Source organism: Equus asinus, chromosome 7 (genome assembly GCF_041296235.1).
Source record: "Equus asinus isolate D_3611 breed Donkey chromosome 7, EquAss-T2T_v2, whole genome shotgun sequence".
NCBI lineage: Eukaryota > Metazoa > Chordata > Mammalia > Perissodactyla > Equidae > Equus > Equus asinus.
In genome coordinates, this window is record NC_091796.1 from 15,370,598 (window position 1) to 15,397,470 (window position 26,873).

General features: G+C 33.8%; 1 protein-coding gene across 15 annotated transcripts in view; it reads right to left on the reverse strand.

Annotated features, from left to right (window-relative positions):
• RELCH (RAB11 binding and LisH domain, coiled-coil and HEAT repeat containing) overlaps window positions 1-26,873 on the reverse strand; it is a 121,474-nt gene that overhangs the window by 22,515 nt on the left and 72,086 nt on the right. For 7 of the 15 annotated variants that reach the window (XM_044774814.2, XM_070512913.1, XM_070512912.1 and 4 more), the window contains 12 exons: window positions 24,510-24,650; window positions 23,902-24,066; window positions 21,937-22,084; window positions 17,831-17,987; window positions 16,544-16,667; window positions 14,699-14,747; window positions 12,553-12,632; window positions 8,910-9,016; window positions 7,580-7,679; window positions 3,065-3,147; window positions 2,211-2,274; window positions 620-758 (listed from right to left, as the gene is read on the reverse strand). In XM_044774814.2, coding sequence (XP_044630749.2) covers window positions 620-758; window positions 2,211-2,274; window positions 3,065-3,147; window positions 7,580-7,679; window positions 8,910-9,016; window positions 12,553-12,632; window positions 14,699-14,747; window positions 16,544-16,667; window positions 17,831-17,987; window positions 21,937-22,084; window positions 23,902-24,066; window positions 24,510-24,650 — 1,357 coding nt within the window. Of the gene's footprint in view, window positions 1-619; window positions 759-2,210; window positions 2,275-2,479; window positions 2,563-3,064; window positions 3,148-7,579; window positions 7,680-8,909; window positions 9,017-12,552; window positions 12,633-14,698; window positions 14,748-16,543; window positions 16,668-17,830; window positions 17,988-21,936; window positions 22,085-23,901; window positions 24,067-24,509; window positions 24,651-26,873 lie in introns of all 15 variants that reach the window. The other 8 variants (XM_044774815.2, XM_070512910.1, XM_070512907.1 and 5 more) reach the window with 4 other exon arrangements.

Genomic DNA, 26,873 nt, shown 5'->3' on the forward strand with positions numbered 1-26,873 from the left:
AGCAATATTTTTTGTTGATGACTCTTATCTTAAAATCACCAGGCTAGATATGCAATAACTTTGATGCAATGCTTTGATGCTAACCAAAGAAACTGTTGTCATAAAGGTTGAGGCCCACAGTAAAAGAGATACTATAGAAACTAGAGAAAATGCTTTAGCAGATAATCACCAGACCATCTAGCAAATCCACAAGTGGTGAATTAACAAAATGATGTATCACAGCCAAAAGGCATCCTAAGTGGGAGAAATGCATATTTTTCATGAGACCATGTCTAGAAACAGACAGAAATTTCCTTAAAAATAAAAAATAAGCTTTAAGTGTAAGGCAGCACAGTATTTTGCAATTAACAGTTATTAAGAAATATTTTTAAAATAACTTGAAATTGTGTTTATGAGTTACTTTTCATATATCTTACAGCAATCAGTATATAGTTTAAGAAACCATCCAGTAACAGTAATACTGACCAACTCACAATAACTAACTTTTTTCACTTTCAGTTTTCAGTATGTGAAAGGTAAAGTGTAGAAAGGCTTGAACACAAGACAAATCCTCAGAGAACCTTCTGGCTTTGATCTTACATTATAATTCAGGAAAAAGAGGTAGAAAAATGCAACTTACACTCATCTCGGAACCTTGGTTCTGCATTAGGCCCAACTCTACCAAATGTTTTTATGATCTCTGTATGCAAAGAATACTGGTCTTGATATTGAGGATCTTCCAGGAAAGAAGCCAATTGCATTTTCACTCTTTCCAGCAACTTAAAATTGGAGATTGCACAGTTATTTTATAGAGTATTAAAAATTGAGTAGAGTTGTTAAAGAGAAAGATACACATTAACCATAGCTCGCAGCATTGGATTCAAATGATTTACACCAACATGATAGTAGAAATTTGGAATTAAATAAGTACTTATTTAGTCTTTGGCTCAGAAAAGGTTTTACATTGCTGTTTATGCTTGTTAATTCTTCATTTTTTGTTTTTTAAAAATATAAGTATTCCATGACAAACTGTAAAAACAAAAGAAAAAACCCCATAACATTTAGGGAAAAGGAGCTAAGTTTATAATGATTTTGTATCTAAACTATAAATTTTAAAACTAATAGTGTACGTTACCCAATTATTCACCTTCGGAAAGCGATGAGTCATTAATGACTTATATCTTACTCACATTTCCCTAAAAGATATTTTTATTTTAGGATTTAAGAACATGTTGAAATTCTGCCAAGACTGCAAGCTTTGCAGAATGATGTGCTTTTTTTTGGTTGCTTCACCAGTGAAATATATAAGTGAACAAATGGATAACATTTCTTTCCATAACTAACAAAAATGTATAATTTTTGTTGTAAAAATTCATATGAGAAAGAAATTTTACAAAATGGCTTTTCTTTTTTTTGGTAAAATGTCTATTAGATGGAAAACCTTGTCTTCCATTTAAGTGACTAGGTAATATGTCCACAAATAATTTCTCTTCTAATCTACAGGGTTTTTCATTTATATAAGGACATTTCCAATTTGATAACAAAGACTGAAATTCTGATACTAATTTTGAGAAGAGTCTTAATGCTGCAGATAGAACTTAACAAACTTGAAATTAAATCACAGTTTCAGAATCAAAATACACTTTCAGGGAGGAAGATCTTGGTAATCTCCTGAAGCACGCATGACAGAGGGTCTGTCATAGTGATGTGTGCTGCAATGAGATAATACCAGTCCAGTAGACAACTTACAGCTTGATATCAATGACAGTTATGAGAATACAGTCCCCACTGGCCTCCATTTGTGAAACTGAGATAGGTTTGTGTTCCTAAAGTTATCCGGCAAAACAATCTTCAAATCTGTGCAAACTGGCAATCAGGAATTTATGTAGACTGGCCAGAACTCTACTGGGTAATAGAAGGCTTTGGAAGTGATCTGGTTTGAAGGATTATTCAAAACTGCGAGACCCAGGTAGGCTTAAAATAGAACATCTAAGAGTCAGCTTATACTTAATTTTCTAATTGAGAAGAAAGACTAGAGATTTCCTTTAGGATATGAAAATATACTTTGGGTAGGCTATCAAGTTTTCAAATACTGAGATCCTCCTCTGGCCTATAACTAAGAAATAAAACGAAGACCTGATGCTCCCTGCTCCCTACCACTGCATACATGTATGGTAACACGTTATTGTCACATCAACAGTACACAGATATAAATTTCAGTAATTTCCTACCTCTCTTTGAATAACTGTTTCCATAATAGTGCCAAAGGCTGGAATTGTAGCAATTCTGACAGAGCTGTTAGAATTAAAAAAAGAAAGAAACTGAAACTTTCTTTGAGATGAAAAGCTGATGATTATTAAAATGTGTATCAAAGTAAGTACAAGGTAAATATATTGTATTAGTCTCTAGCAATGACAAATTAAATTAAAAAAAAGCAGACCAAGAAGAATGCTCAAAAAGACAGACAGGATAACTTAAGGTCGCAGTCTGTGAAACTCACAATTCAGGATCACTGGACAAGGTAACAAGGGCCGGAGCAACCCGCTTGTCAACTAACGCTTCACTCATGCCTCGAAGAGTCAGCTGTAAACCAGTCAACATGCAATAAAAAATGGTTTGGTAAACTGGAATGAGAACTGGGTTAGCTGTGACTGAGGATGGGCAGGCAGACTCATTGGCCTTTCTTGGTTTAGTCACCCATACGAGACATTAAATGTTAAGCCTTTGGTTCATGCCACTACACTTACTGGTGGTAACGTTAGTGAGATTAGCAGAGCATCCCTTCTTGGCTTGGAAGAAATAGTCCACCAGCATGTTTTAAGTTTTGGAAATGTTTATTGAGGACTAATACTATTAATATACATTTTTCAATACATGGCCTCCAAATTAGGCTTACTGTGAAAGTTGACCAAAAAAAAGGATACATGAATAGTAATATGACAAAGTTTAAACCAAGTAAGCAATCCAATATTATTATTTTAAAGAGATAAACATATTCTTCAATGAATTTAAAAGCTGATGGTTATTTCTTGACAGGCGCATTTTGGAAGGGATGCTGAACATAAAAGGCAGGAATGGCACTTACATTTCAGGGTCACTGGAGAGAGTAATGAGAGCAGGAACAACCCTCTGAGCTACCAGAGTTTCATTCACCCCCTTCACCAACAGCTGATTGGTCAGCACAGGGGGTATTCACAGGTGATGCATGGAAAGAGCAAACACAGTGCCACGGGAAGAAGAAAGGAACAACCAAGAGAAAGAGAGAAAACACAAAAGCAAAACCAAAATTAGAAGCTAAGCAAATATTGCTACTAGAGTGCTTTATAAAGGCAGAGAATGCTTAGGAGGAAAGTAAAGCTTAAATAGCCTAGCAGTCCACGAAAACAGAATTTGTCAGAAAATTCAACGGCAGTTTGTACTTTTGGTCAAATGTCTATGCAATTTCCATGTTCAATTAATATGTGATTTAAAAGAAACCTTACTTCTTCTTCTTCTTTTGTTTTTAAAGAAGCTAAAAAGAAGACACATACTGAGTTCTATGGTTAAAATTCTTTAAGCAAATCTGGTGTGATCTTATTATGACCAATAAGGTACAAACTAGACTGTTTTTAAACCAAATGCAAATGGCTAGCAGCCACCACTGTATTGCTTCTGGTTGTTCTATAGGAAATAAATTTACAAACTGCACAGAAAAATTCCCAACCTTTTATATCATATAGCTTTCTTGTTTGAGGCACAGAGACACAATGCAGCCGTTGGAAAGCATTACATGTGGGAATCAGATCTGGGTTCAGACTCTAGCTCTCCCTTTATTAGCTATGTGGCCTTGGATATATTACATAATCTCTTGAAACTCAGTTTTTTCATCTGAAAATGGTGATATTGTCATCTACCTTAAAAGATCATTGTGCTACTAACTGCACACAGTATACTTAAATATTGTGTCTAACAAAGGCTAGGCATTCGAGAAATGCGAGTTTAATCATTACGACTACTCCCAGGATACAAGATTTGTGATATATTTGGAAAAAGAAATTATTAATTAAAAAATTTTTTTGGCTGGTCCAAGTAGTTAACATCTACAAACAGTTCTTTGTTTTGCATTTCTCTAAAAGGTCAAATAAAAAAACATAATCAGACCCATCTCTACAATTTAATCATAAATGATTCATTTAGCAACCTAAACTGGAGAACAAGAGAACAATATTGAGTAGTATGTATTTTGTTTTTATAAAAATTACTGAATTTTATGAGCTCAACAGAGAAGGGTAACATCCTAATCCTACATTCTCAATTTCAGAAGGTAAACACCAATTAATCCTAAATGCTAATCAATCTGTTCACCTTGCAATGGAACAATCCTCATGGAAGATGGAAGATGCCATGGAATTTTCAGTTACGAAAACCCAAAACTGTGTGCATATGTTAACACATTCCTCCTACATAACACATCAGAGAGAGCAGAACTCACTTTATATAAAGATTCTTAGTTTTACAATAATGCATTGCCATTTAACAACTGATTCACTTCATAATCTATTTCAGTATTCTAAAATAATTTTTATAAAAAACCATGGATAATTAGGTAGGAATAAAATGACAAAAGAACTTTTGTTACTACCTTAAACACTACAGACGTCCTGTAGAAAGAAATAAGTGGAAAAAGTTCAAATATTGTTAAATAAAACTTTCTTCTCTGTATCATTTTATAAATAAGATAGCTTAGATTTGAATCCTAAAGTGTATCCTGATGTCTGTTATCTTGTGCCAGCCAAAAAGCATTAAGAAAAAAACGATAATCTAGGGGACAAGTTAATTTTTCATTGCTCTGGCATTTTTAAGTTTAATTTCTTTATTAAGCTAGAAAATCAGAAAGCAAAATTTAACAGGTACCAGTTATTACACACTTTACACACAATATATCATTTCATCTTAAAATCTGATGAGGTAAGTACAATTATCAATGTTTTAACAGATGAAGAAACTGAGTGTTAGAGAAGTTAAGTAACTTGTCCAGGGCTTCAGAGCCAATAAGAAGTGGAGCTAGAAAATGGACTCAGTCACATTGTCTTAAAAGGCCATCCCTTTTTTGACTTGTCGTCTAATGTTACATGCTTAATTTCCTTGTGATTGATATAAGAAATCATTATATAAAGTTCTTTTCCATATCTTTTGGGAAATCCATTATGTTACACTAGGAGTCACATGATAAAGTCTCTTTATAAACCAATTTCAATAATAATTTACTACTTCAAAAAGTAATATACTGTCTTATTTAACGATGAGAATAACATGATTGATTGGGTTTCCCCTTTTAGTCCTGCTGTATGAAAACTCAGAGCTAAATTCAGTTTCAATTTCACTAAGTAACTCCTATTATGTTCCTGATATATCCATTTCTCACTTTCTTTTCAAGTTTCTGGTCGCACATTACAAAATTTTTTTCTTTTTAATTTTAGATGTCCTTTTTTTTATATTTTTATTTTGAATTAACTCATTTTGAGGGAAAGCAGGCACAACTATAAATAATATAGTATTGCTATCAATAGAAGTCTCATTAAATATTTATTCTTTTAACACAATTTTGTACAAAATAAGGGTCCCTGACAAAAATGTAACTTTAATTTTTCCTGATGACTTTTACTGGCATGCTCAGTGAAAATTTTTTATCATAAATGAACTTGAAAAAATATTGAAATAAGTCTCTCAAATTAGACTCAGAAGTTCATAATCAATCCGAGAGAACACAGAAAACTGCTTAAGCAGAGGCATAGTTTCCAGACCAGCACTGACAACACAGAAGCCAGAACCAGACAAGAGCCACGTGTAAGAAATAAGGTCAGAAAAACCCAAAAACAAACATAAAAGGGAGGATGCTTCATTTTACCTATTTATTTTCATTTGTATGGTATGCTTCACCAATGCATACATACATTTTAGAAACAAATGGTTTAAGAGAAAGAAATTGCTTTTATGGTCTTAGAATAAAATCCTATGAAGAGGGTACATTAAAGAACTAGCTCTTCATTTAAAAGGATGCTTTTTCATTTTGGGGGAAGGACGAGCTAAAGAAAGATTTTGTTCTTTCATGGTAATGACTCTTTATTATCATACTGAATAATGAAAAATTATTTATACTAGACATCAAACCGAATTTTTAATTTGGCATTCACCTTGACAAAGAACACTTGATTATAGTTTTTTTAATCAAATATTTATAATAACTGAAGGAATAACATGGACAGAGGATTTTCAATCTCCTGATAACAATGGAACTTTTTTAGATTTCAAAAATCTATTTTATATATTTAAAAGTTTTAGAAGGTATATATTTTAAATAGGTAAGTGCTCTAGCCTTTAAATTACAATTTATCTTAAACTGTAGAAAAATTCTGAAATTCAGGAAGCATTCAATTATCTAATCTTTCTCTGGAACTACATACTTTAAGATATTTTAAGAATCACATGCATATTAGGGACAATTTTAGTTTGAATAAATATATATTCCTTAAACTATTACACTATTTTGTGAAGTGACAGCATAGATTAAAAATCAACAATAACGATAATGATAGTTAACATTTATTATGCTCTTATTATGTGCTAGACACTGTATTAAGGGCTTTATAAGTATTAATTCACTTATTAACAAAAATCCTTTGGGATGGATACCTATTATCATCTTCATTTTGGAGATGAGGAAACTAAGGCACACAGAAGTCTGACCTTGCCATCAATTGGCAGAGACACACTAAGCCCAGGCAGTCTGGCTCCACGGCAAGACTCAGGAGCAAGAAGAAACACTCTAAACTAATTTTAGTGCTCAAAAACAAGTCCTATCACAACTAGAGGGACCCACAACTAAAACATACAACTGTGTACTCGGGGGCTTTGGGGAGAAAAAGGAAAAATAAAATCTTAAAAAAAAAAAACAAGTCCTAGAAATATCTATATATAAACATACCAGGCTATGACATAATGTCCTCCATGATGGGTACAAAAGATAGGTATTTCAATTGTCTTACTTAACTTGGGTAGGTGGCAATTTAAGAAAATCTAGTTAAATTATACCAACAGTCTCTTCTCTCTTATAAGTCTATGGGCAGTTAATGAATAGGGATGTTATACCAGCTATGATGTGTGAGGGAATAATGAACTAGGAGGAATCAATAAAATAAATATTTCCATAATCGCAATAACTGATTTTTCAGTGCTACTCATGAATCCAACTATCTTTTACAACTTTAAAGATATCCTACATTGTTTTAGTTTAGTTTAGTAGCCATTTACCTCGGTAACAGAAAAATATAGTTAGAAACATTTACAGAGGATGGGAATTAAAATAAGATTTAAAAGAAAATTTGAGAAATGGAACTAATAATAGAATAACATCCAAGGAACCAATAAGGCTGGAAACATTCTTAATATGTCAAAGCTAAATCTCTGCCCCATCACACAGTCCACAACTAGATACCGTTCAACGCCATGAAATAGACATCAATATAGCACAGTTTGCAAAGGCTTTTCTTTTTTAAACATCCCCTTCCCCCTCTTCCAAAGAAAATCATAATCTGAACCAGCAGAAGCCTTGTTCCCATACCTCAAACATTCTAGCAGCAGTGCACCTCACAAGTGCTGACGTGTGGACAACACCATACCATAAGACAGTTAACAGTAATTCGTGGTAGGCTGGATTTGCACTGAAAGAAAAACAGTCAGTGTTAAAAGTGAGAGCCACAGTGCCTTATGGTGTACTGAGAACTACTACATTTATAAGGAAGATCAATGATAAAAATATATGTAAAACATATGTAATTAATTACTGTGTATGGTTTAATAAGTTACATCCAAGAGTCTTTAAAAAAGGAAGTCACCTTATAAAGCTCTAAATTTTTAGCATATTCAGGAATTATACTTTTAGCTTCTCTAAGCATTTGCAATTATAATAGAATTTTCAACTCTTTAATAGCATAAAAGTTAAAATTATTAAAAAAAAAAGAAAAAGAAAATTTACCTAAGAGAAAAAAGAAAGAGTACTGGACTAAGAGTCAGATGGATAAGTTACAATCTCTGCAAGTCTTAATTCCTGCATCTATAAAACTTGGGGAAGTGGGGCCGGCCCTGTGGCCTAGTGGTTAAGTTCACACACTCGGCTTTAGTGGCTAGGGGTTCACCAGTTTGGATCCTGGGTGTGGATCTACACACTGCTCCTCAAGCCATGCTGTGGCAGCATCCCACATAGAAAAACTAGAATGACTTACAACTAAGATATACAACTATGTACTAGGGCTTTGGCGGGGGGGGGAAGAAAGGAAGATTGGTAATAGATGTTAGCTCAGGGCCAATCTTCCTCAACAACAACAACAACAAATTGAGGAAGCAATACATGTCCTATTTACACCATATGGTTGTTGTAGGATCAAATAAGATCAACTCAAATCATCTATATGGAAGGGTTAGTTGGTTGTGAAGTCTATCCAAATGCAAGATAGTATTTTTAATAAAGGCATAAGCCTGTTTTCAGTAAAGAATGAGATAAAACTATGCTAGCAGCTAGATGATGTGATTATGAGCAGGACTAGGCAAATCAAATGGAATGGAAAAAGGAGGCTGATCAGCTGGCTTTCACTTGGGGCTCCTTTTTCAGTTTTGGGAAACTAAATCTTTTTCAAATCTGTACTTATTTCTCCACCTGCTTCAAAGAAAACATATATCTGTACCCTTCCCCTCACTCTTTTATTACAATGTATTGATTACAAAATATTAAGAATATACAAACAAGCAAAAACAAAAAACAAAAAAAACTTAAGTCACAAAACCAAGAGATTTGGTGTGTATGCTAATCTTTTTAGACTAAAAATATGTACTCTATAAATCCAATTTTAAAACTTTATATGACTTTACGAAAACTATAAAGCTATTATTTTTACCCCAGTTCCACAAAAGAAGCCTTCAGGCTATCCAGAGGAGCATGAGATAGTGACAGGAGGGTCATTACATCTTCTAAGAATCCAACTAACAGTTTTCGGTCTTCTTCCTACGGAGGAAAAAGACTGATAATGAATTTCCAAGCAACCAAGTAGAATCAAAACCATAATTTCCTATTTATAAGTAGAAAATTTTACCAAAGGGGAAATATCCAAACTTGGAAGCATTTTAATTAAAGATATTTAGTAAGCATATTATGCTTACAATAATATGAGGACAAATACTATGTTGATTCATAGGTTTAGACCTGTGCTGTCCCATATGGTAGCCACTCACCACATGTGGTTACATTTAAATTTAAATTAAATATGAAGTAAAATAAAAGCTTCTGTTCCTTAGTTGCACTCGCTACAATTCCAGTGCTCACTAGCCATGTGTGGCTAGTGGCTACCTTATTGGACAGCTCAGATATAGATTATTTCAATCACTGCACAAAGTTTTATTAGACAGTCCTGATTTAGAACATAAAAGGGTATATTCTTTCATTAAAATTTACCAATTCCAGCTCTCATTAATTTTGGCTCTAAATATTTAAATACAAACTACTAAACAGTTATCCCCCTAACAGTAGAAAATTGATTTCCAAGAAATTATCTTCGCAATATCTTAGTGGTGAGAAGCTGAATGTGTGCTGAACTATAGAATATTGCGTTCTTAAAAGAAATAGCAGCACCCTTGATTAAAAAATAATCTATATTTTTCCTAGAACTCTCATATGATTCGGCAATTCTACTTCTGGGTATTTATCCAAAGGAAATGAAAACACTAACTCAAAACGACATCTGCACCCATGTTCACTGCAGCATAAAAAAAAACTATATTTTTCAAACTTTAACAAACCATTATTATTTTCATAATCAGAAAACATTTTTCTTACACAACACTCTATCAAAAAATGTGTTAGAAAAAGCGAGTCTGCTAAATTAGCAAAGTTAAAAAAATAACTGTATGTTAAATTAACCTGAATCTGTAAGGGAAGAGAATCTGACATTCTATCAGGAAATAAAATATAATAAATTAGAGTCAAGTTTTTTGTCATTAGGGATATATCAGATCAACAATAAACAGCTTCTGGATATATCAATAGATCCGTGAGGAAGACTGGATTACCACCTACCATTTTTTTCTACACAGTCAGGTTAGTTTAGAATGAATGAGGCAGAGATAAAGAATTGACAAAAATAATAATCAGCATGAACAAAGGATGGATAGAGCAGTTTTAGAAGATGACAGCCTACTTAATGAAAAGCTTAGACAGTGACAGAGAGCATTACAGCTACACTGAAATAAAGATTTCACTCATTTTTAATTGCCTGAGATATCAAATATAGAATATTCATATATTTGGAAAACAAACTGTAAATCTGAAAAACCCTAAGTGTGAAATAAAAGTTATGAAATACACTTCTAAATGAGCATGGATCCTTTTGATTTGAAAATTTACTACAATTCAAGTTCTCATTTTTGAAATCTCAAGAAAAGTAATATTACTTTTGTATTTGAGTCAAAATAATTTTTGTTTACCAAAGCATTCAGGAAAGTGACTTTTACCTTAACAGAAAATTCTCAGTAACAGAAATATTAACTGCTGGTGTGTGCTTCCTAAAACAAGTAACACTGGCAACCTACACAGCTGCCTCAATTCACACGTAACAACTGAAAAGTTCTTATCTCTTTAGATATTTGGGCTTCATGATAGTGACTCAGAAGACATGTCCTTATTCATTTCTTCAATGAATCTATCCTGAGGGCCAACTATGAGGCAAATCTTGTACTTGGTCCTTTATTATGCTTTAAAATACTATTTATGGGAGGCAGCCCAGTGGCGCAGCTGTTAAGTTTGCACGTTCCGCTTTGGCGGCCCGGGGTTCACTGGTTCAGATCCCGGGTGCGGACATGGCACTGCTCATCAAGCCATGCTGTGGCAGGCATCATAAAATATTACTTTATATTTTATATGGCAGACATATAAAATAGAGGAAGATGGGCACAGATGTTAGCTTAGGGCCAATCTGTCTCAACAAAAAGAGGAGGACTGGTGACAGGTAGTAGCTCAGCGGTAATCTTCCTCCAAAAAAAAAAAAGAAAGAAATACTATTTATGGTCAAAATCAGCATACTAACCAAACTTCCAGGGATTAAAAAAATATTGACATCACACTTGTTATTATGCTGGAATAGCTTCCAAAATTAAAGAGAGAGGAGAATGCTATGCATACTATTGTGTCTGGCAATGTGCTAGGACTTAATTTCCATGAATTTAAAAGAACAATAGAGACAGTCTGTTAAGGTTAAGAGACTTAAAATATCCTACACAGAGATTCTGTGTGTATCTATATTATGAAGTAGTCTTAGAAACTACTGTAGAAAAGAAAAGTTTAAAAGAATACTGTGCTACTTTAACAGAGTTGGAGCTTCTATTACAAGGTATCATGTGATGTCGCAGAACTGTATTTAATACTGTGAGATGGCTCAAATCTGTTTCAGAAGAAGAGTGCAATACATATGAATTTCTTTACTTTGAGTTCAAGGAAATGTTTTTAGACATTAATGAAGGAAAATTCAAGAAAAAAGGTCTTCCTTTTTGATTCTCATATTCCAATTTCCAAAAATGCTTTATCCTGAGTCCGTATTTTCTCACTTTACTGGCGGGACTACCTCACACTTAAAAATGACTGATATGCCTTAATACATGTCATATGTTATTTACTTAAAACAATGTTAAGGTGAGTATGGCAGTCTGTTACGCTGGTGACCATCAATGAACCACACTTCCTGGTTCGCGCCCTTGTTTAGTTCCTCCTCTTGAATCTGAGCTGGGGCTGTGACCTGCTTTAACCAACAGAATGCAGCAGTAGTGATGTGCTAATTCCAGGCCTAAACCTTAGCTGAGCAGATTCTGCTTTTGCACTTTTGGGAGCCCTGAGGCACCACATAGTAAGTCTGGCTCTACTGCTCCAGAGGCCCTGTGGAGAGAGAGGCCCAAGGACTACAAGGAGACTGAAGGCCAGCCATCCAAGCTGAGTCCTCTGCCAACCAACCAGCTGCATGCAGCAAGAGTGACCACCAGCAAGACTATCAGAAGAGACACCTGGCTGAGCAAAGCCCATGAGCAAATAAAACAATTAAAATAAGCCCTTATGTTTTGAAGTAACTTATCATGCAGTAACAATTAAGAAAAACAAAGTATAATTTAAAAGCAGTTTGCTAAAAATGGCGACAGAGTATAGTATTCTCCGGTGTTCTGTAGTTTGCCTCACCTAACAGGTATGATTTACTTATTGTTTAAATAAGAAGTCATCATGAAACACACAGAAATTCCGCGAAATAAGTGAAACCCAACATTTTTAACAAAATATCAAGAAGCACAGTCTTTAAATTTATTTGTTCAATGGCGATTTTACTTGGACTTATTCAAATATGCTCTCCACTATAAATTATTTATTGAATAAAATGAATAAATACATTTTGTTTCCCTTATGAGTAAAATTTTCACTTATACATACATTAAAAAAATATTCTATTAGGTATCTTTGTAAACAGAGAGTGCTTTTACATTTTCTAGTAAAAGGACTTTTTCCCTTACCTGAATATAACATGTAAGGACTCCTGTTGCATAAATGGGGACAGTAGCTTTAGTGAGGACCCCATTTCCTGCTGAGGAATCTAAAATCATTAAAACAATTTTAAAAATCCGAGCATGTTTTAAATGTAAAGCAAAAAGTCATAATGCAAATTATATTTAAAATTACAACTGGTTACAAGGCTTACAAATAAATATTATCATTACTTCGGAAAATATTTTGATTAAAACACATATCCACTGGTTATTGTAAAAATACAACATAATACTTTTTATAGAGCCATTAGCATAAACATTTTTGATAGATGGGAAAAAACTTTGGTAACCAAAATGAGATGCTATACTTCTAAGTCCAGAACCAGAAATCAAGGCTTTCTTTGAGAAGCTCCCAAGGGTCCATATAAGCAGGTCTTTATAAAATTTTTGCCTTCACTTTGTAGTATTCAGTAAAACGTAAAGGTACTTAGTTAAAAGGAAGTGCCTAGATATATATTATTTAATCTGCTTCCAGAGATGCGATACTACCTAGTTTCCAGTACTAGCCTAGTTCCAGAGCCCCTCCTGAATCCTCTATAGGGATTTCAGCCAGAAAGTACCCTGACTATTTTCATGGAAGATGGAGGAGTCAGGTTAAGTAAAGCAGGGGACAGGTGAGTGCCCCGTGACTACAGTAAAATAAGAGATTTTCTTATGTAGTACTTGTACATGATTTCAAAAGGAAAATTCCACAGATGATATGACAGTTATTATTCATAGCACCAACAGCTCTTGCTTACTGATCTTTAGGCATTGTTTTAAGTGCTTTATATTTGCTTCTATGTATTCAAAATTGTGTTATTACTTTTTTCTATTTTTATATGGTCAAATTCTTTTCAGAAAGTAGTATATAAAGAAATTAAGTTAAAAAGACGTATTTAATTCACTGGTCTGAAGAATTTTAGCAAAAAGAAAGTTCCATTTTCATATCAATTAGTATTTGAGGTTTGTTTATTCTCTTGGTAAGAGCAATTTTTTCTTTAGGGGAGTACTGATGTTGGTTAAGTGTAACTCTGGTAGTTGGGAGGTAAATCTGAGGCTAGGAACACAAGCTTAACTTGAATTCACAGATATGGACTGTATATACAGGGGTTAATAATCACTTCCTATATAAACAGCTAAACATTCATAGCTAACTAATAATTCTAAAAGCTGTCAATTTCCAAAATATGTAAAAATTCTTCACTAATTTATCATCAGAATAATTAATTAAACAGATAATACTAAGTATTAGGCATTCCAAACATTTAACCCTTTAGAAAGCTATTAAATATAAACTTGGAGAAGCATTTGTCAAAAAAACAAAACACAACTCATCAATGTTTTCAAACTTAAAAGAAAATGATTCATTTATTTATTCTCTATCTCCAAGGACAGCCAAAAATGGAGTTCTCTAGATGACTCAAAAAAAAAAAAAATCAAATCACTAAGGTTGAAGTGAGATAAGAATTATCTATACACTGAAAGTCAACCAAGTTAAAAAAAAAAAGGAGTGGGGCTATACATTTTTTTCTCTAAAATATTCCACCATTTATTCCTAGAAACTAGAAACATACACAAGGACGTAACATCCACACATAAACGAGTCCCTAGGCCAGCAGTGCTATAACTAGATTTCTTAAGACAGATGAGTGAAAACTACCAACAGAGCGGCTAGAGCCTCACATTCAAGCCTGTAGTTTCTTTAAGATCTCATGTTTCTTCTTCAAAACATATATGCATATCTTGCATTCTATTCCATTGTTTAATTTTTAAAAGTTTTAAATAATTATGAATTGAATGCTCTTTATTTTGTAAATTTCAGTTATCTTGAATATACCACTTCAAACCTCCAAGGGTACAAGTATTCAGTTTGAGAAGCTCAGCCTTAGGTCAATTAGATTACAATGAAAGTAGATATTTACAATCAAATTGACAAAGATTAATCTCACTGCCACCTCACAGGAAGGATATTAGAGGCGACACAGTTTTAAAACCAAGAACTCCATAGTATAAATTTTCCTTTTCAATTGTGCTTGTTAGTTCGTTTATACAACTTGCATATAATGAATATAGTATTCTTCCTTAGTAAAGAGATTCAATTATTTTTAAAAGTAATAACAAACAAACTTACCAATGTTTTCTTCAGACAGTCTTAAAATCTCCTGGAACTGAGGTTTTACCTAAGCAATCCAAAGAAAAGATCCAAAAAGTCTCAGGTTCAACGGACCAATCAATGATTAAACAAATAAAATGTTTATGGCTGCTACTACTACTCTTTATTTTGCTTTATAGACCATTGATGCAAGTGGTCAGAAATGTAATAATTTTAAGAGACTAGGATAAAAGAAGAATAAAGTTACTGAAATTAACACCTTTAGAGAGAAAATATTTTAAAAATCAATTCAGATCAGCAAGTATATTCTGAAGGGCCTTTGGTTTCCTTCACTAAATTAATTTCCAAAATGATTTTAAATTCTTGAAATACTACCTCCTAAAATTGAACTTGATGATACAAAGGTTATGTAGGTAGATATTATACGATTAGAATTATTGAAAAAAAAAATCTGCTGTATTTAAAAGGAGTAAAAAGGAAATTCCATTCGTTTAGGGCATTCAATAAGTAACATATTCATCATGTGATATCCATCTGCTTAGATTAATCTTTTATTTTAACTTCCTTAAAATTTAAATTTAAACATCAAGTACAGAATTTAACTTTAATATTTTAAGTTAGAGCAAATGTCGTTTCAATTTTTTATTATTAACATTATATAAGATTTCAGGCCACTGAAGTCAACCACTTATTATTAAGTGCGAAAGTGGACTCCTACTTGCTTTTGCAAAAATAAATAGTAATAATAGCTCCTTCTTTTGGAGATGTCAAACAATTTTTGCCAATATTAGTAAGAGTAAAATCAAATTACATTTGTTTAGTAATTAGATGCTAGTAAAAATGATCTTGCTTCTTCCACAGTAACAACAAGTTCTGATTTCTGCCCTCCTAATGGCAGGTCAGGCATATTAACTTATATATTCAACTTAAACTGAGGTGAAGATTAAAGATTAATCTACAGAATCATACAGAAACAATTTCTTCATTCCACACACGAAAAAGCTAAGCATAGTTAATTATTTATTATAGATCACAAATATAACAGGGCCGTAATCCATTTTCTGAATTTTCTTCAGTTCACTATACCAAAATGTTTGGCTTTAAATGTTTCAATAACTACAGATTCAATAAGAAAGAGCTGCACAAAATTCTTACCTTTTAAGTGTCTTTATTAACATTTGATTATAGCAACTACATCTTTTTATGTTTTTATTAGGTCTGTAAAGAACTGGCTTAACAATATGGTATGAAGACAAATGGATTAACAAAATTAAAGAAGAAACTGGGATCTAATGACATTCCAATTTTAACATCTAAAACTACAAACTAAACTGGCTAGGCAAATGTGACAAACAATACTTTTGGTAGTGACTGAAATATGCAGTATTTATCTCAAATTTCCATGTTATTCTAAGAAGTTGGCATCCTAGCAGGAAGTCTTCTATATAAGTAGCTTTGGTCCCACAATCGCCTGAGGTTTTGAGCAAAGTGGGCTGAGCAAAGAGCTGCTTCCTGAATCTGTGGTAGATGGTAAAGTACCAGAAGCATAATCAAAGAAGTGCAGTTGAGTTCCCTAGCTGATAATTCCTATGCTGGAGATCTTTGAGATATTTACAGTGAGGAGGTCTTATATCAAATTCTGAATACAAACTAAGTTTAGGCTAAAGCATCTTCTGAAAAATCAATAAACGTAAGAATAATACTGACTAGAATTTTCTTTTACTATCATAGTTTTATAAGATATTAAAAGATAATTAGAGTAAAAGAAGGGCTCAAGCTTTTATTTACTCTGTTACAGTTTAATTAACACATCACATTTCAACGTCTCTTGCATATAAGAAAATATGGAATACAAGTTTTTACCTTAGTGTTTGTAAAAATTTTGCCAAATGTCCGGCAAAGGCGCCAGAAAAATCTGGAGAATTCATGGACACAGGCAGTTGAAGTAACATTAATTTTGCCAACTATTTCTATAAGTTGTGGCAACCTGAATATGAAAGGAAAGAAAAATAGATAGGGGATACACATAAATTACTATTTCCTTGCCAATTTCTGAAACAAAGCAAATCTAACAACCTTTTCTGTTTTGCTTTTCATAGCCAGTAAAATTGGAAAGCAAAAGAGTTGTTTGGAACCCATTTTTGGGGGTGGGAAGGAGAGGGGAGGGAGCCTTTGAAAAGGTCTTAAGTATACATTCTACTGTACAAACTTATTGCAATAAAATATATGAAACCTTAATGGTAGAGTTCTGAGTATAGAGTTAATGAGACTTAAATCAATGTATTTGATGCTCTGTATAAGAGCATGGCCAACATGGCATCCATTTCACCCTCAAAAATGAGAAGTCTGGATATAGTTTAAAATCCATCACCACTATTAGACAACAAGCCAGCAGACAGGTCCTTTTTTAATTTATTTTTTGGTGAGGAAGATTGGCCCTGAGCTAAAATCTGTGGCCAATCTCTCATTTGTTTTTTTAAGATTGGCACCTCAGCTAACATCTGTTGTCAACCTTCTTTGTTTTCCTTCTTCTCCCCAAAACCCCCCAGTACATAGTTGCATATTCTAGTGGTAGGTCCTTCTGGCTCTGCTATGTGGGACACCACCTCAGCATGGCTTGATGAGTGGTGCTGGGTCTGCACCCAGGATCCGAACTGGCGAAACCCTGGGCCGCCGAAGCGAAGTGTGCAAACTTAACCACTCAGCCACAGGGCTGGCCCATCTTTTATCTTTTTTCTTTTTTCTCCCCAAAGCTCCAGTACATAGTTGTATATCCTAGCTGTAAGTCATTCTAGTTCTTCTATGTGGGATGCTGCCATAGCAAGGCTTGATGAGCAGTGCATAGGTCTGCACCCAGGAACCAAACCAGTGAACCCTGGGCCGCCAAAGCGGAGCATGTGAACTTAATCACTTGGCCATGGGGCCGGCCCCCAGATAGGTCCTTTTGACATAATATAGCAGTACCATCTTCATAGATAAATAACTACACATCCAATGGTGTAAATCTCCTCTCCTAAAGAAGTTTACCATAGATGATGCCAAGTTATATCTTGTTATATTTTGTCCATCAGTGCCCAGGCTAAATATAGTGAGATACCTTCCATTCAACTGACTGAGGTGTACCAAATAAACATGGAGGTAGTAACTTACAATTGATTGACAACCCATAGTAAACTCTCCCAGCCTGTTGTACCCTCGTGTTCCAGCTGGTGGTCATAAAGTTGCAGTAGCACTGCCAATTGCTCACGACTTCCAATAATAGTAGACACATCTTGAAGAGGCGACATAGGCCGAGGGAACCTAGTCACTATAAATAACAGAACAAATTTAACAAAGCTCAAAAATTAAGAAGATTTTATGAGACTCAATAGTTAATAAACAAATACTGTAATGAAATAGTTTGCTAGTGAAGAGTAAATTTTCTTTTAGGTTAAATTAAAATTGGTCCAACGATAACATCTTAGCTGAAATACAGATTTGAATTTGATTTAAAACAAATAGAAATACTGTAATTCCACCAGACTGTTTATTTCAATGAACTAGTAAATATGATAACATTTTCCCTTCAGGGAGTAAGAAACTAATAGGTCAACAGCAGGGAACAAATTGTTTACTACCAGAGAATAATGATATAAAATACATTAAAGCTGGAGCTGAACAGGCTTCTTAAGTATTTAATCTCCAATATTGAATGCTTTATTTAAAAAAGACTTTCATAGTTTGATAAACATTAAGTTAACACAAAGTATTAAAACCAGTGACCAGTAAGATAAGGCAAAATGCATTATAAATATTATAACCACGGTCTCATGTATACACTTTAAAAGTTCTGGGGGAAAACTGAAAAACGTACTTTTAAAATTATATAAATAAAACATGAATATACACTAGTATATTTTAAAGTTTGAACATATCAATAAAATTTGTGATCCTATAGATCATAATTAGATCCCTAAGTCACACTTCTTGGATGGCTGTTAAGTGAATAATGCAGGCCAACAGCTCATTAACTGTTAGTCAGAAACTCCTAATGACCCAACAACTACTGTGTAGAGGCTAACAGCCTAAAAAGACACAAATAAGGATGCATTAATATGTTTCTCAAAACATATTAATGGCTTAATGATAATATTAAACTTAAGAAAATATGAAACACACTAATTTTAAAAATACTCAAAGACAAAATTAAGATTGTCTTCCTATGCTGCCTAGGCTTTTAACAATATATTAAGTACAGATAAAGGTTATCCCTTGCTAGCTGAACTCTCCTATTTGCTATCATAATATAAAAACAAACAAATAAATGAACTTGGGTAACATGGTATCCCTCACTATCTGAGGTTTCTGCTCAAGTTCTCACTATTCTCAACCCAGGAGTTAAATAGATTTAGATGGTGAGGGATATTTGTACTTCATATTTCTATATCATGTCAAAGCATATCTGATATAAGTTCAAACAGGGTTATATCACATTGGTCACAATCTGCTATACTATGATGGAATGAATGTTATTCCTTCAAAAATAATGACAAATTATTGAAAACCAATGGAATAGTTAAAAGTAAAGTAGAAAGTCAAGATTTACTGTAGGAAAAGTGACATTCAAAGATTTAAAGCTAGGTCCAACAGAGGCAAAGCAATGTCAAGAAATAAGCAATTACTTGGATAACTCAGTTATTACATACAAGCAGTCAGAATGGTCTAGGAGCCTCAAACACTATTCTATTTAACAGGATTTTTAAAAATTTGAGCATCTAACTTAAAGCAATACAGAAAGGTCCCCAGAATGCCATTTTTCTTTTTAAGATTTTATTTTTTTTCCTTTTTCTCCCCAAAGCCCCCCAGTACATAGTTGTATATTCTTCATTGTGGGTCCTTCTAGTTGTGGCATGTGGGATGCTGCCTCAGCGTGGTTTGATGAGCAGTGCCATGTCCGCACCCAGGATTCGAACCAAAGAAACACTGGGCTGCCTGCAGCAGAGCGCACGAACTTAACCACTCGGCCACGGGGCCAGCCCCCAGAATGCCATTTTTAATAGTGTGGCAAAACATCAGCATTTTATCGTCAACAAAATAACCACAGTTACACAGCAATACAACAGCTGTTATGACTCTTTAATGTATTTCCCTCTCACTAGAATGTAAGCTCTATGATGGGAGAGATTCCTGCTTTATTCATGAGCGTATCCCAAGTGTTTAAAATAGTGCCTGACATAAATATTAACTAACACTGTGGAGTAAATTGGTAATAAAAATATTTGTGTGTGTGTGTTTCCATCATTTAAAAGAAAACAAATCTTTACTTATATAAATTATATCCCAAATTATATGGATGTATATAAAGACAGACATAGTTATATAGACCTTAAATAAGGATATAATACGTCCTCATTTATAATAAATGCATTATAACCTAGATGTGAGTACAATAACATTAACATTTATAGCTACTGTTAAAAGTCAGAGAATCAAATTAAGTCAACTAGAACTGAAAATAAAAAATTATTTTTGGTATGATGAAGACATAACCACAAGAAAAAGTCACATAAATACTAGAAAGAATATGTTCAGGATGGTAAAGCAGTTGTTTTGAAAATTTTGTAATCTTCAGCATTTCCTTGGCAACGAGCAACATTGAAGAATTATTTATTAAATAAATGGATGAATCAATGATAGCAACTGTTATGAGTTGAACTGTGTCCCTCACCCCCCCCCCCCACCAAATTTCATATGTTGAAGTCCTAACCCCTAGAACTTCAGAATGTGACCTTATTTGGAAATAGTGTTTTTGCAGATATAGTTAGATAAGATGAGGTCATACTGAGTAGAGGCCCCCTTATAAAAAGAGGAAATTTAGATACAGAGACACACACACAGGAAAAAGGGAATATGAAGCTGACAGCAAAGACTGGGATGATGTATCTACAAGTCAACGAACACCAAAGATTGCCAGCAAACCACCAGAAGCGAGGAGAGAGGCATGGAACAGCTTTTCCCTCACAGCCTTTGGAAGGAACCAACCCTATTGACTCCTTGACCTTAGACTTCTAGCCTTCGGAACCGTGAGACAATAAATTTCTGTTGTTAAAGTACTCTGTAGTACTTTGTTATGGCACCACAGCAAACCAAGACAGCAAGATAGAAAGAGACAGAGGGGGAATCAGAAAGATAGGAAAGTCCCTAGGCAGAGGAAGTGCCTTAATGAGGGAAGGGGCAGAACCTGAAGTAGCTAGCTGTGAGCTCTTTATTAAGACTTATCTTAAAAGTTTGAATTTTCATTCTCCTCAATAGTATCATTTTAAAATATTAAACTAACTCTACCCCATTCTCAATTTTTGAAGTTAAACTGACATTCAAACAGTATATACCATTTTTATGTTGTGCTTTGTGTATCCCTGGACACACTGTTTCATATCCCAAAGATTATAGGTAGCCCACAGTTTACTTTATATGAAAACTGCAATTCTAAAAACACTATCTGTTGATGTTCTTCATGTTATAATTCTTTTGGTTGTCAGAAGCCAGTAAGAGAGAAGGATAATTTCACAATCTGCAAAAGCTGCAAAGAGATTTCATACATAGTAATAGCTTATCTATATCCATTTATCCTGGGGGTCAGGTTTGGTGGGGTTACCAAATGCCACGGATCAAAGGTCACTTACTGGTTAGCTGGACGATGGAGATAGGAAAATACTGGCTATTACTATCAATTTCATGTATTTCTGAAAATAACTCATCTTCCTTCTTTGGAAAAAAAAAAATTCTGCTGTATATGCTTATATTCCTATCAAGGACATAGTAGGAAAGAGTAATTACATTTACTTTCCCCTACTGAAAATAAGATGAAACACCCAGGGAAGAAAAAATGTAAAGAAAGTGGAAATGACGAGGTTCATAAACTGGCACTAGTAACTGTTAAGTGAATCTTTTAATTGATTCAGCTCTATTAATAAAAAAAAAAAAACACATTTATTTCATCCACTGAAGAAAACATTATAAATAGACTATAGATTAAGAATGGAAAGAAAGTGTAAATATTATAAAATAATACCACGAGGCTTATCCATAAAAGATGAAGCCATATAGTTTACCTTAGATATCATACAATCTATGACCATGAGATTCCACAAATATAATATATTTTAGTAATTACAGTGTCATAAAAAGTGATTTTTAGAATTTTAATCAAGAACATTTCTTTGGGAAGCTAAGCTGCTAATGTTCTACATCTTTCTTTCAGAATTTAAGTTTAGTACCTTCTATCTGTGGCACTTCACCATGAAGTTTGGCTTTGCTGGAGAAAGGAGCATTCTGTAGCACTAACGCAAAGAGAGATGGGATCAAGGACTGCAAGGCAGAAAGATACATGTGGAGCTTATGTTCATCCAGCCCGTGCTCTCCTTCCTGAAACATAAGGAGGTAGAAGCTAATTTTAGTCTTTGGAAATTATGTATTTATGACATCCTTCCTTACTGTGGCAAATAAGAAAACATTAATGACCTATGTGTTAGACTCATAGCATAACACCTAATGGAGATGTCCATGAATCTTAATTTCTCCAAGAATGTGAAAATGTGAAGAAGCTCTAAGGTACGTCTAAGTAATGGAATCTTTTATATGGAAAACTTTAGGGTGGACATCAGTCATTTCCATTTGTATGGAACCTCTTTACAGGGTTTTTTTTCTTTTAAGAGGGTCTTATCTTTTCAAATTTTGTAAGTTTAGGATAAAGAAATTAAAGCAAGCCACAGGAATCATTTAAATGCTCAACTATCAAACCAGCAGCAGTGCTTGCTACTTTCCCTCTCCTACTTCCTGTCTTCTTCTATAGATTTGCTGATATCTGTATTTGATAGCATTGAAAGCACTTTAAAATAATTCAACACATAGATAAAACCCAAGAGAAGACATTTCAAAAGGAAACAAAAGAGACAGAGAAAAAAAAAGAGTGAAAGGATCAGCATGGTACACAGAAACCAAATATTAAAGTGAAAAATAGAATCGTTAGAGACGAAAGCATTTTTCTGTTGAAATCCAGTTGAGATAGCATTACTATATTATAAAATAACAACTGCCAGAAATACCAGATATATCAATTATTTACTATCAAGTCCTAAATTCGTAATTTCTTCATGAAAGAATTACTATCTATGCTGAATCCTGCAGATAAGTTCAGTAGCAATGTGGAATTAGCTGTGAAATTAATTAGAAATGAAATTAGTTATGAAGTGGAATAAGAAAAACCGTGTATGAATAACTCTCAGATCAAAGGAACGCAAACGTTTAAAAAATTCCCTAGGTTTCCTAAAAGGGAGTACTTGTCTATTTATAGTGTTTTTTAATACCCATTTTGAAATTTTTAGAAAAAACAGCCTAATTTTTAAATTAAACAAATACACGTGCATACATTTAAGAGCATCTACAGAGTAGTTACAATGCTTTATGTAAGAGCCTTACAGATCCTTTAAAACTCTGGGGTAGAAAGGGTAAGAGTTTCGAGTTAGAGACTGATATTACACCTTGGTTCTGTCATGGACAGCTGTGGGACCCTGGGCAAGGTACTTAAAGACTTGCTTTCCACACAAAAACCAAAATGCAATTCAAAGGGTTATAAAAATATACAATACATTTTATATATAAAGTGTCCACCTTAACGGCACATAACAGGCATGAAAGAAATGTTAGTTTTTCTTCTAGACTCTAAAAGGGATTTTTAGTTCAAAAATTAAATCAACAAGTTTCTATCATTTCTTCGACTTTAATCCTTTTACTTAGGAAGAATGAAAAGTTCATTTTAAAAAGTGAGGAAATGAACTACTGCAGTGAAATAAACACAGTTAAAGAATTTTGACAGTGTATAAATAAGAAAGCTTTAGAGACTCATATTTCAGTTATCTCTGTATTCTGGGAACTGGAGCTGATACTTTATCTAAAACATTTAAGCCTTCAGAAGAGGCAAGGAAGAGCCAGCTTCTGAATCACGTACGAGTTAGTTCCACAAAGGTGCTATTTCAGCTCATGCCCTTTCTCCTCTAGCTTCAGCAAAGGGAAACTTCCTCAAATGTCTCTTGGCTCCAGTCCAATAGAATCTTTAACTGGTAATTTATTAGAATGTTCAGCTTAGTGGTACTTTCTATCTTTGCTCCCCAACATTCTTTTAAGACTCCTTAAAACACACCTTTCAAATTTCTATAAACTATATAAACAAAGGAAGCATTTACCCTGAGAAGTTTTTCAATCTTGTTTAGCAATGTAGGAATAAGATGAGACTGTAAATTTCCAAGTTCTGTGGTCCAGGCAGCATAAGCCGGTAAAAATACTTGATGTGTTGCACTAACTACTCTTTCTGAGGGATCGCCCAAGGCTGAAAGCAACAATTCAAAACCCTGCCAAAAGGAAACAGGAAACATGTAAATTTTTAGAAGAATAAACTTAAAAAAAAACACACCTCAGTAAAAAGTACATTGCAGTACATTTAGAAAAGATTTTAAGCAAGAAAGCAAGCCATCCATAACCTTCCTCTTCCCATTTTCTTTAAAGAACATGTCATATATCCACTGAGGAGGAAACCAAAGATAAAGGGTAGTAAACATGGCGTGCTTGTCGCCAAATTTCCTGCCACAAAGCTGTGGCAGATACTGTAAATGAATCATAGCATTCTTTCCTTTGAATTGCAGAACTGAAACCAGGCAGCCAACTCCAACTGGCTAAAGTTGACATACCTGCCATCCTTACTATAGATTATAGGGTGTCTGAATTAGAGATTTGGAATGTTATATTATTTGGAATTTTATAATGGAGTAAATGGGGTTCATTCTGAAAAACATACCTGTTGATATTTGTCTGGATCATCAATGTATCCCATAATGATACCAAGGCTTTTGATCACAGCTTCTCTTACCAAATCTGCCTTATCTTCCATTAACATCTGTTGCAACATTGAAAGAACCAAGGAGCTACGGATTTCTTTCTGAAAATAAACAAGAACATGTCTTTACTATTTATTTACCCTAGTAGCAGAAAAGTATGGAAGATAATATGACCGACATCTATGTATTCAAAACCCAGACTAGATAATACAGTAACATTTTGCTACGTTTGCTCCAAGTCTTCATTTTCAAAGACATAAACTATTACAGATACAGGTAAAGTATCACTGTCCTTCGCTCTCTCTCCCTTCCTCCATCCTCCCTCTCTAGAGATCTACACTGAATTCAGTATTAATCATCTCCCAGCACGTTTTCATATCTTTACTAAACATGTGCAAATCCCTCGAATCCTTATAGTGTACAGTAGCAGGAATTTTTGGAAAATCAACCAAGTCAACACTCTGCTATAAATGGACAAGACTCTTCTACCACTACCTGTTCAAGTGAGGGAAGAGTGTGCAGAGTTATAGTAACAGGAGGGGTTACAAAAACCACTCTGATAATAAAAACAGTTGCTCGGGGTAGGAGTGTGGAAACATTGTAAAATCCTGGTATTCCTATTTTTTTAAGTGAGAAAAAAAATTCAAACAAGATGATAAAATATGAGAGTAAACTCTAAAAGTACTTTAAAAAGAATTGCAATGCTATTTTCAGATGCTACTATTTAATATAAAAAGTAGACCTCTGTGGTGTCTTAATTTCATGCAATTTTTTCCACACTTAAAAAATGTTAAAAGAACGTTTTAGCCTAATTAATGGCTAAGGTTAAAGAATTATCGTTATACAAATTCTTGCCTTTCCTTGCTTTCTTTGTACCATTATTGTAATTTGATCAATTTATAAAATTCTTTAAACCTGTTTAGGTCCTTTTTAAATATAAATATAAATAAAGATAAAATAAAATAAAATAAAGATAGAGATAAAATAAAGATAGAGAATAAAATAAAGATAGAGAATAAAATATAGAGGATGTGACCATTTTCATAGATTTACAGTGTGACCCAGTATGCAGAGCAGGGTCTTACAGAAATTTTTAAATGACCTAGTTTTTGTTTTGACTTTTTAGAAACAAAAACATACGTAATTTTACCAAATTTTGGTCACATTTAGGTTGGGGAATATGACTTTTGATACAGCCTTGTTTATTTATCTTTAGGCTAAAAATTGCCCCCCAAAATGCCTTATTGTATCTTAAAAGGGCTTCTGGGTTGGTATCAGCACAGGTAATAGGACAGAGGTAAGTAAACTTCAGCTGGATATTTGCTTCACACTGATCTGGGTGGAAGCAAACCATGGCAGTTTCAGTACACCACAGGGAACCCACGGTCCAAGACAGGAGACATTACTCCATTGAAGCCATGACCATGCTGAGATTTTACTGTTTACTACTTACAGTGGGGTACAAGGCAAATAAAGATCCACTGAGGAAACATTCAGTCTATTGTTAATACTGCTTAGCATTCTAGTATCAGAAGCAGTGTGGAATAGCTTACTTATTCTTTGTGAGAATGTGATTTTCATCTCTGTCTGGAAACAATAAATAACAGGAGGCTCAAACTCACTCATATATATCTATCTATATGATTTATCACAACAACAAGATACCAGTTTTCTCCTATAAAATAGGAAAACATTAAAAAACAAATTCATCATGCCCAGTTCCTAGTGAATGTATGAGAAAATAAGAACTCCAATGCATGTTTGATAGGAGTATAAATCCATGCTATATTGGTTGGGGGCAATTTAACACTGTCAAAATCACAAATGAAAGAGGTAGAGGTATTAAAAGTATGAGAAATTTAAAAAACGCACAGATACCTACACAAGAACCTGTCAATGCTGTTTACTGTCAGGGATAATTTTGGGTAAGAAAGTTTTAAAGAATATAAAAATGCAAGCTGGTACACACAAATATTTTTATTTTCTGTAAGTATTTTATTTTCTGTAAGTATTAATTAAAAACTATCAGGGGCCAGCCCCATGGCATAGTGGTTAAGTTCAGTGCACTCTACTTGGGCAGCCTGGGTTTGTGAGTTCGGATCCCGGGTGTGGACCTACACCACTTGTCAGCCATGCTGTGGTGGTGACCCACATACAAAATAGAGGAAGATGGGCACAGATGTTAGCTCAGGGAAAATCTTCGCCAGAAAAAAAAAGCACAAAAAACTATTAACAGTAGATAGATATCTTTGCAGAGAATGACCAGGGGTCAGGGAAGGAAAGTCTTTGATTTCCTTTTATTTTTCAATTAATGTTATGATAGA